The sequence below is a fragment of the Echinops telfairi genome, unplaced genomic scaffold, assembly GCF_000313985.2.
Source record: "Echinops telfairi isolate 266 unplaced genomic scaffold, ASM31398v2 ScPeMD7_7424;HRSCAF=8462, whole genome shotgun sequence".
Taxonomy (NCBI): Eukaryota; Metazoa; Chordata; class Mammalia; order Afrosoricida; family Tenrecidae; genus Echinops; species Echinops telfairi.
The window spans coordinates 22,176,538-22,187,663 of record NW_022111324.1 but is presented as its reverse complement, the minus strand read 5'-3'; the positions used below and the strand labels follow the sequence as shown (position 1 = coordinate 22,187,663).

The 11,126-nt window shown below is 34.6% G+C and overlaps 1 protein-coding gene across 1 annotated transcript in view; it reads right to left on the bottom strand.

Moving 5' to 3' along the window:
• The window catches only part of XPR1 (xenotropic and polytropic retrovirus receptor 1), a 183,754-nt gene that overhangs the window by 88,098 nt on the left and 84,530 nt on the right, over window positions 1-11,126 (bottom strand). The window contains exon 3 of the mRNA XM_045297982.1: window positions 3,535-3,636. Within this exon, the coding sequence (XP_045153917.1) occupies window positions 3,535-3,636 (102 nt within the window). The remainder of the gene's footprint in view (window positions 1-3,534; window positions 3,637-11,126) is intronic.

Genomic DNA, 11,126 nt, shown 5'->3' with positions numbered 1-11,126 from the left:
TTTTTTTTTTTTTAGTTGTAATTGGAGATAGGCATTTCATTCAAGTCTGTATTTCACTCCAAAATGGAATGGTAATGGACGCTTACTTTTAGTTCCAATTTGTCCTCAACCCTCTTTTCACTAACCATTACATAATTTGTGTGATGTACATGGGTGAAGGTATTTTATGGCAGAACACACCCGTGTATTATTTATAGGTATTCATGTGCCCTAGTATCTGAGGACTGCAGTGTATCAGACAATCTGTTTTGGAGATGCCTAAATAAGGAGAGAAATAATACTGTCTAGGACAAGGGCCAAATTCCATTTCTGTCCATCATGTCTTCATATTACCTATTACTTCCTGACCTGGCAAAAAAAAATCAGTCTGGAGACTATCAATTTATACCTACTCTGTGATGACAAGAAGAGACATACCCAAGAGGCCCGGCCAATACACATAGTAAAAGGAAAGTCATTAAATAATCGTTGTTTGAAACCGTCAGTTCCAACTCTTGGTGACTCCGAATGTAGAGTAGAAATGTGTACCACAGGGTTTTTCAAGGTTGTAGCCTTACAGAAGCAGAACTCCAGGCCTGTCTTCCAAGGTGCCTCAAGGAAGGCTTGAACTGCCAGACTTGCTAGCAGCAGAGTAGTTAACCACTTATACTACCCCTCCATGACAGACTAATCAAACCATACAACCCCTGCCCCCAGTTTTAATAATACTCCTTGCCACTGAGTGAATTCCAACTGATAGCAACCCTATATATAGGACAGAGGAGAACTGTTCCTGTGGGTTTCTATGACTATAGCTCTTTACAAAAGCAGAATGCCTCATTTTTCTCCTGAGAGCACCTGGTAGTTTCAAACTGCTGATCTTGTGGTTAGCAGCCCTATGTGTATTACCACTATGCCATCGGGGCACCTGAGTCTTAATAACAGCAATCCTAAAGTTATATCAGAAAATCAAGGAAGATACACATTCTAGGACATCATTAGTGGGTCATGAAATCAATTTAGTAGATCATAACAACATTTTAAAAATGAAATACAAATAGGCAAATTGTAGAACATACAGTATATTACCAGAAGCTAAAAGCATTAGTTCATGAAAATGTTTAATTAAATATATTGCATATATATATGTGAGTAGATACATATATAAAATACACATATGTACATGTGTACTGGGTCAGAAGGTATTTTCATTGTAAAACAAATGATCAAAAATAGAAACCTAGTAGCTAGAGAAGATATATTCTTTGCAAACCAGAAAATAGTTCCTATTCTTTGTGATTTAGACCCAAAGAACTCCCTAACCTCACTCTAAAATCATAGTCTAAGAAAAATACTAGTAAACTTGACCTCACGGTTTTCTTTGTATCCCACAGTCTTTCCATTACAAAGCGTCCTCTTCTTTCAGTCCTCCTCCTCCTCCTCCTCCTCCTCCATGGCTGCCCTCTCCTTCTGTCTGTGTGGCTCCAACTAATTCCGATCATGGGAATTATCTTTGCCCCTGAAACATTATCATCTGTCTCTACATTTTCCCCTTGTAGAACACCTTCCCATTTGTATGATTACTAGTAACCTAGTCGAAAAGACCTACATATATGCCACGTCCTTTCATGGTTCTGTGCTTTTGCATAAACTGCTACTTCTACCTCTGGGTGAGAAGAAGTCCAGCCATAAATGACAGAGGGGAGGATACAGAGCCAAGAACTTTGCTTGTTTGCTTATTTTTTTGTTTGAAAAGAGGGAAGTTAAAGATAGGAGAATATGTATGGTTTAAAAAAAAACTCTTTGGAACTAGAAAAGAATGCTAGTTAAAACCCATACATAGCTTTGAAGATACAATTGGGCATATAGCAATGGATTTATGGCAGTTTGAATTTATACTGCTGTGTCGTTTTTTTAACCCCTCCTTAGTTACTCAAAGGAGTTCTGGAAGCAGACATTAAGAAGGTAGAAAACTGGACTGACCTAATGGTTGGAACTCTGCTACCTAGCCAGAAGCGACATAAGGGAATAAGGGTAAAAGCATTCAAAGCACACATGACAAAGTGATTAAAATGACTGAGAACAAAAGAAGTAAATCCAGGAGAGCAAACTGAAATAAAATGAAGTTGAGGCGTTTGAGCCCCGGGATGGAAAAGAGTGTTAAAAGAGTATAGGAGTAAAAAGTTCAAAGACTGGAAGATGTGTCCATATTGTGAAATACAGTGTTTTAGAAGAGAGGTGATAATACAACCAGAGCTGTGTGTGCCTAGAGTAGAGTGAAACTGTAGACGGATTGTTCTACATGGCTACAGAAGCCATTTAGATAGAGAGGCATATATTTCAGTTCTGGATATATGAGGGGTCTTCAAAAGTTTCAGGACAAATGGAATAAAAAAGACAATAGAGTTTTTCCACAAAGTATTTGAAGCTCTTTGTATATTTAAACCCTGGTGATGTAGTGGTTAGAATTGGGCTGCAATCCACATGGTAGGTAGTTGGAACCCACCAGCAGCTCTGTGGGAGAAAGACTGGGCTTTCTATTCCTGTAAACAGTTAGTCTCAGAAACCCACAGGGGTCACTGTGAGTCAGCAATGACTCGTTGACAGTGAGTTTTTTTGGTTTGGTATACTCAAGACTTGAAAGCAGAAACATAAAGATGCACGTACATCAGTGTTCATAGAAGCATCATTCACAGTAGCCAAAAGATGGGGACAACTTAAATATGTATTAGCAGAAGAATGGAAAATCAAAATTCAAGGAGGCTTCAAAATGTTTGTGGGAAAATTCCATTATCTTTTCAAGACATTTTTCTACAAAATTTATTAAACTCCCTTGTACAACACAAATGCGTGTATGTATTATGAAGTTTTAAAAGGTTAGACATAAATCAATAGAAGTTCTGTTATTTTCTTCTAGCGTTCCAATGGCATCTTGTAGGTTCCATTCTGGAGAAATAGATGGGTGCTGCAGCCAATGAAGAAACATACAATTGACACAGACTAGGAAAAGATGAAACCAAGATCCTGACTCTTTAAAACTTCTGACTAAGCCATGGATTTTGAAGATTTATCAAGGTACCACTTCACAAAGAAGTCCCCAAATCCTTTTAACTGCAAAAGAATCTAAGCAATGACCAAATATAGCTCAAACACTCAGGTACCCATATCCAGGACGCCACTCTAATCTCATACCAAAATCATGGATGATCAAGTTGTTTATATAAAATGTTGTAGTATATTTGCATATAACCTATGCACATCTTTCCATATACTTTCAAATTATCTCTAGATAACACCTAATGCAATGGACACATAAAAGCTGGGTAAACAGCACTCTATAATCTCGTAGGCTTTGAGGGATTGCTTTGATCACTCAATCACAATTGTTTATTTATAAAGTATTTCCAATCCATAGTTGGTGGAATTTGCTGGCACCCAAAAGCTGACTAATATATCCCTCAAATACAGTAGATCAAAGAAAACCAATGGTATGGCACAATGTCTCCTCTACAAGAAAAATAACCTCTTACATGTTACACCAAAAAGTCCACTCACCTGAATAAAATGTGTTGATTTTGGCAAGTTCCTTTTCACAGGTTTGGAAAAATTTTTCTTCAAACTTGGCAAAATACCTCTTTACTGTGTCTTCATCTGTAACTGGAAGGCAAGAAAACAATATTTAAATTTATCTGAAAGCTAATTAAGGAAACCAGGAAACTAAAAATTAAAGTTACTATCTTCCTTAATCTTCAAAATGACAACTATATATGCCTTTCTGTGAAAAAGAAGCTGTGAACCAATAAAGGAGTAATCAAAAGCCTCTTCACATAAACACATACCATGCTTTATTTTACAATACTGTTTCTTATCTTAGTTTGTATTGCTAACACTATGCACAGCAAACATGCCCTGATCCAACAGTTTCTCCATTTGCCAACCAGAGGCAGTTACTGCATTCTTCAAGTTGCACAACCATTCTCACTCTCCTTTTCTGAGATGTTTTTCCTCCTTAGCAAAAATTCATTCACCCTTTAATTAAATGAGACTCTAAAAATCTCTACTATAATAAAATTTAGAGAATTTATTACAGGTATTGCTCTCTCACATGTTACATGAAAACAGTGTAATAAGTGAAATGATCTTTTAGATGATCATAGTCTACTCCAAAGTGTAAAGATTTTTATAATAAATGGAAAATTAATGATGGCTGGATTCACAGAGGAGATTAATATAGGAGAGGCAAGGAAAAATAGATAAAATAATTCAGGGACAAAAAGAATGTGTAAAATGTATTCTATTGGGATAAAATAGCTCATTGTCCTATGCTAAATTGCTCTCTGATCATTTTCCCCTCAGCTGACAGACAGAGAAGGAAGAGTGGACTGATGGGTGTAAATAAAGATGATACAAACCACCCAGGGGTTGGGTAGGCAACATAAATGAATTGACAAAGTGAATGGTTGTCCAAGTAAGTGGCAATCGGCAAATTCCAGATAAGAAGTCATGTGTGCTATGTAGACTATGGAAAATTAGGTAGTTGTGGCCATGTGGTAATAAGTGGTCGATGTTGTGGAAAGAAGTCATACATGCAAATATTTTTAAAACACCACTACTTTTGCCAATCTGTATATGTTTCCCTAGCATGAAATAATATAATGATCAACTTAAACCCTAAGGACAGCTATATGTAGCTTTAGAAACTCCCAAGCCTATAAGAGTTTTTAGCCAAAGTTAGATCTGACTAGCCTTTCCAGAAGTTAAATCATAATATATAATAATACTGTTCTGGCTGATGAAGCTTAAAGTGTCTAGAAAGAACAGAGGTGCCTCTCAGTGGCCAAAATCTTGGCACAAAGCCAGAAATCCTTAAGTAACTTACCTTCTAGAAATAAAAGAAACGACATTTTCCTGGGTAGTATTTCACACACACATACACACAGACACGCCATTTATACAAGAGCTAATGAGAAAAATGAGCAGAGGATCTAAATAGATATTTCATCAAAGACAGTAAACAAACAACCATACAAAGATGCTCATTGTCATCAGTCTCTGGGAGATGTAAGACTAACAACAACAACAACAACAAAACCATACTGGGTTAGGATTTGATTTGCACTAGGATGACCAAGATTGAAAAATAACAACCAATGCTAGGTAGGATTTTTATGTAGACAGTTATAACACATCTTTAGCAGTGGGTTTGGTTTATGGCAAGGGCAATGCAAAAACCCAACAGACACTAGAAAAAGTGTGGCAGTTCCTCACAAAGTTAAATATAGCTTGTATGAACCAGCAATTTCTACTCTTAGGTAGTATAGCCAAGAAACTTGAAAAGCAAGCAGATAAATGTACACCAGTGTGCACTATTCAAAATAACAAAAAGGTGTGAACAAACTAAGTACCTCTCAACAGACATGAATGGATAAACAAAATGTGGTTTGATCATACAATGCAGTAGTATTCTGCTATAAAGTGAAATAAAGTCCTGATACATGCTACAACATGGATAAACCTTGAAAACATGCTGAATGAAATGAAGTCACTCAAAAAGGGACAAATATTGTATGATCTCACTAAAGATAAATACCTAGAATAGACAAAGGGATAGAAATTAGAGGTTAACAGTGATTACCTGAGGCTGGAGGGACTGGGAGAAGGAAAATCTTTGTTTAGGTAATACAGGGTCTTTGTTTACGAGGATGGAAATGGCTGCACAAAATGACTAATGTAATGTATTTTACTGAATTTTACATGTGAAAATTACCGAATTTCCAAATTTTTCTTTATATTCCTAGAACTATATTATTTTTGAAAAAACATAGAATCTATCCATTTATTTGCATAATACAAATAAAAAATATTAATATTGCACAAAATCTTAACTTTTATTATATATACCTTCTCTGGATAATATAGTATAGAATGCTCTATTGATTCCAAAGCAAAGAAGGTATGACCACTTTAATTTCCTCATATAAGCTCAGCAATTTAGGTATAAGAAAGTAGGGGCTATCCAAGGCCGCAGAGAATTTCCCCCCCCCCCAAAGAATAAAGCAGAATATGGCTTTTCCACTACCCTTAAAACTGACCTTGAGTTTAGAAGGTGCATGGCAACAGATGCTGCTCTTAAATAGCATCTTTCTATAGCACATTTTAAAATAGGAAGAGTCTACTTAATTACTACATCTTTTCCCCCCCAGTTTTATTCTTTCTATGCTTTTAGAAAAGAAAGCCCAATGGACTAGACAGTATTTACTTTGCTTCCAGATTAACAGATAGTTTTCATTGACAAAATCTATTAGAAATAGACAAAGTTGTTCTGTGAAGTTATTTGAAATTAATTTTAGGCAATACTAATATTTATATAGAAGCTGTATATACAGCAATATAAACTATTTAGAATATTACCAACAACCTAGAAACAAAAACATCTAGGTCTCTGAAAAACTAAATATATCTAATAAATTTTATATGAGTATATAAATGAGTATATATAATTCTACTATGAATTAATCTCCTATGAAGTCTTCATTTCTTTACTTGAGAGCAAGTTTTATCTAAAATTCCAGGAGCTTTCATCTAATTTTCTACTTAACCCATAACTTAAAAATAGAGGGTAGAACAAGGCGTTAGCAACATTAAGAGGTAACAGCTACCCAAGAGGGAAGAGGAGACGAAGCATTACAAATAAAAACAGGAAATAGGGCTGAGAAAAGGATATTAAGTGAAAGACAATGTTCTTGTCCTGTAAGATTTTAAAAAGATACCATTAACTACAATAATTAGAAGTAGATACTTGGTAAAGGAATCAGGTAACTACAATAATTAGAAGTAGATACTTCGTAAAGGAATCAGGAAAAGAAAAAGAATATAAAGGCAAATACAAAAACAGATCTGCACATATATGAAGATTTACATTAAGATAAAAGGAATACTTACATTTAGATCAGTGACATAAAAATAGATTCTACAACAAACAGGCTGGGTCAATTGGCCTTAGAATGACTTAAATGAACTCCAGATGGAGTTAAAGAAAAATTGAGTTGAATAAAATATTATTCAAAAATTACCTTTTTATAATTATACATAGAGAAGGCTTTCCTAAATACTACACAAAACACAGAAGCCATAAGGGAATGTTTGCACTCTCACAAAATGAGAACATTTCCATTCCACAGAAACAAGTAAAGAACCAAGTAGAGAAAATATAGTATTTTAAAATAGTGCTATCATTTTGGCAATAGTGAGAATGAACATTCTTAATGCTGTTGGTTAAACTGTAAATGCAGAGGCTTTTAGGAAGACAATGTGACAGTGGTTAGCAAAATGTTTTATTGTTTCCTTGTGATCTAGGACATGTATTCTAATAGAATCTCTTGCTGAATAATGAATATACTTAAGAATGACAGCCTATGATTATTCTTTAATAGTGATAGAGAGTAAACGCTGATGTTCAACAAAAGGGAATGGGTGAATAAGTTATAATAACATTATATAAACCATTTTCAGGACTAAGGTGCACCTGACCCAAGTCATGGTATTTTCAATTGCCCCATATGCATGTGAAAGTTGGACAATTAATAAAGAAGACTGAAGAAACATTGATGAATTTGTATTAGAGTGGTGGCAAAGAATACTGAAAGTAATATGGACTGTCAAAAGAACAAACAGACCCGTTTTAGAAGTACAGAATGCTCCTTAAAGGCAAGGATGGTGTGATTTTGTCTCATGTATTTGACATGATGTCAGTGTTTTGCTCTGTTGAACATGAGTTGGAACCGACTTAATGGAATCTAACAACAGCCTGTAGTCTTTTAAAAAGTGGTCCGGCCACATACAGGTATGATGAATAGCACCAAAATACTGCTGGAAAAAAACACCCCAGAATATATACAGTATGAGCCTTTTTATGGCAAATATATACATAAATTAATATCCATATAAACAAACATAGGAAAAAATTTTAAGGCTGAATCACACTGTTAATTGTGATTACTTCCTTCCAAAGGGTAGAAGCTATGAGAAGGGTTCTTACACTTTATTTTCTACACCAACTGTATTGTTTGAGTCAATTAAAATGAAAATGTATTCATAAAAGATAAATGTGAAGGATTACAGTAAAGAAGTAAAGGGCATTATTAAGTAGAATAAAAAACATGTCACACCAAAGTCCTTTAATTTTACTTAGTAAGAACTAACTAGCCTAGGTAGTAAAAAGAGTATTAGGATTTAGAGATATATACAAGGATTAAACTTTTCTCATTTTGATCATGAATTATTGAAAAAATGTTGATTTGTAGAACATTAACTTCTGTTATAAAACTTATTCTGTAAGGTGCCTGCTGAATAATTATAAATCAGTAACCCGAATCCAAGATCCAGAAAATCTCAGTTTTCAGAACATGACTAGCCTAATTCCTTTATTTTACAGCTGAGGAAATTATGGTAGTCTAAATAATTTGTTTGTTTTATGTTTGTCTGTTTTTGCCTTTCCCCCCTCTCACCGTATTTTCTTATTTCAAAATAAAGAGTAATTATATATCAATCATAGGAGCCTTGGGGGCTTTGGGGGCTACACAGTGGTGTGCTAATCCCAAGGTCAGCAGTTAGAAAATCACTAGCCACTGTGCTGGAGAAAGATGTGGCACTTTCTAGTCCCACAGTTACAGTCTGGTGAACTACAAGTGCTGCTCTGTTCTATTCTATTAGGGTTGCTCTGAGTCAAAAGTGACTTGATGACAATCAGTTCGGGATTTTTTTGATATGTTAACTGTGTGAAAGTAAATAAATGCACATATATTTAAAGATCATTTTATTGGGGGCTCTTACAGCAATCCATACATCAATTGTATCAAGAGTAATTATCATATATTACATGGACTTAACATGCCCTGAAATAAATAATTAATCATAAACAACTAACCCTACCACAAAGAACGTTACCATAAATCAGTATAAACCTTGGAAAGATATCAACAATGATAGATTAGCAGCAACAACAAAAAAATAAAAGGAATGAAAAAATCCATTAGTATGGAATGGCTCAGAAAACATTACTGTAGAGATCCCTTTGCTCCAAGTTTTACATAAATATTAATTCAGTCGGATAAACTAAAAAAAGAGAGTAAGAAAGGGGGGGAGAGAGAAACATTTCATTGTCATCTCTATTATCTTCTCTCTGCCTCACATTTGTGGATGACAGTTTCTCTCTCACCCACTCCCCAAATGACTAAAGTTAATACAAACAAATTCAAGATAAAATAGCCCTATTGCACAGCAACCACTCTGAAGTTGCTTTTTCAACAACTTTCATGAATATTTTTACTTTCACACCATAAATGCCAGTTTAACTTCTCGTGCAATCTTTAGGTTAGATGATAAAAGCTATTGTCTCTCATAAATCAATTCTTTAAACCACTAGTGGTAACCCTTTTAAACCCCTTATATATTCCTTTCAAATTTTTATTATTGTGGTCAATTTTCTTAACTGATTATTTTTTCTTCTATCTTAACAGATCCAACAACCAACAAAATATCTGATACACAGAATGCACTCCATACATTTTTTAATAAATAAAACATTTTAAAAGTTTGTTTGGCATATAGTTAACATATCATACAATTCAATAGTTCAGTTACATCAAGAAGAATTGTACAATCATCACCACAATCAATTTTAGAACATTTTCTTTATTCTTGTACTCATTGTTGTTAGCTCCCCATGTACCCCCCAACCTCCTCTGCCATACCCCCAAGGAATCATTAATCCAGTTACTGTTGCTATAGATTTACCTATAAATGAAACATCGTTAAAAATGAAACAATGTTAAAAATGAAAGCTATAAACTTCTTGGAAGAAAAAATAGGAGTAAATCTTCAGAGCCTGAATTTAGCAAAAGATTATAGTAAGAAACAAGTAGCCCACTTAAAATATGTATAAAGGGTTGAATGCACATTCCTCCATAGTATACAAATTTCCAGTAGGTACATAAAAACAAGCATAACCCATTCACCACAAAGAAAATGTAAATCAAAACAATAAAGAAACAGCATTTCATACTTGCTAGGTTGACTATAAAAATATGAGAAAATGTTGGTGAGGATGTATGGATGATACAAACTTTTACACTACTGATGGGATTGCAAAGAGGTGTGGTCTGAAATAATCTGTCAGTTCCTCAAAAATTTACACCAAGAATTACCATATGTTTCAAGAATTTAACTTTTATGTATATACACAAATCAAATAAAAAATACGTGTACACTAATGATCATAGCAGCATAATTCATAATGGCCAAAAAGTGGGTAAAACCAAATGTAATCAACTGAAGAATAAATACACAAAATGTAGTATATTCATGTATAACCTCTGTGCAAAGTATTATAATGCTACCTCAAAAACAACTGGGAATAGACATTCCATATGATCCAGCTATACTTTTGCTACTATATACACTAAAGAAGTAAGAACCCTAATACAGACACATGCACGCTCATGGGCATTGCAAGCACTGTTCACAATAGCAAGAAGTTGGAAACAAGACAATACTCATCAGTAGTAGAACGGATAAATTTTTATATATACACGTAATGGGATACTATGAATCACTAAAAAATAACGATGAAACCACGAAACATCTCATGATGTGGATGGACCTGGAAACCGTTGTGCTGAGTGAAGTTAGTCAATCACAAAATGACAAGTGTAGTATAAGATCAGTCCTACAAGGATAAAAACCAAGACAAAGACTTTCATACCGAAGGGGACAGACTCTGGAGGTTACTACGGTAGGGTGGGCAAAGGTGGGACAGTGAAGCAATGAACTAGAAGGGTGACATGTATTGACTTAAGTGAAAGGAGGATGGGGGTCCTTGAGAGGAGAGAAATTAGGGGAGGAAAATGGGATAGTATATAGGGGAAGGGACTGATGAGTGGTTTGAACTGGTGAATGCAGAGTTAATAGTGTAAAATGTAAACTCCCATGTAACTCAGAATAAAAAAAAATTTCAAAAGAAAAAAAAGTATTAGATTCAGGCATTAGAGTATTATTCAGCCACAAAAAGGTATGAAGCCTTGCATGCTATAATAGGAATATACCTCTGAAACATTATATTAAGTGAAAGAAATCTATCACAAAAGGTC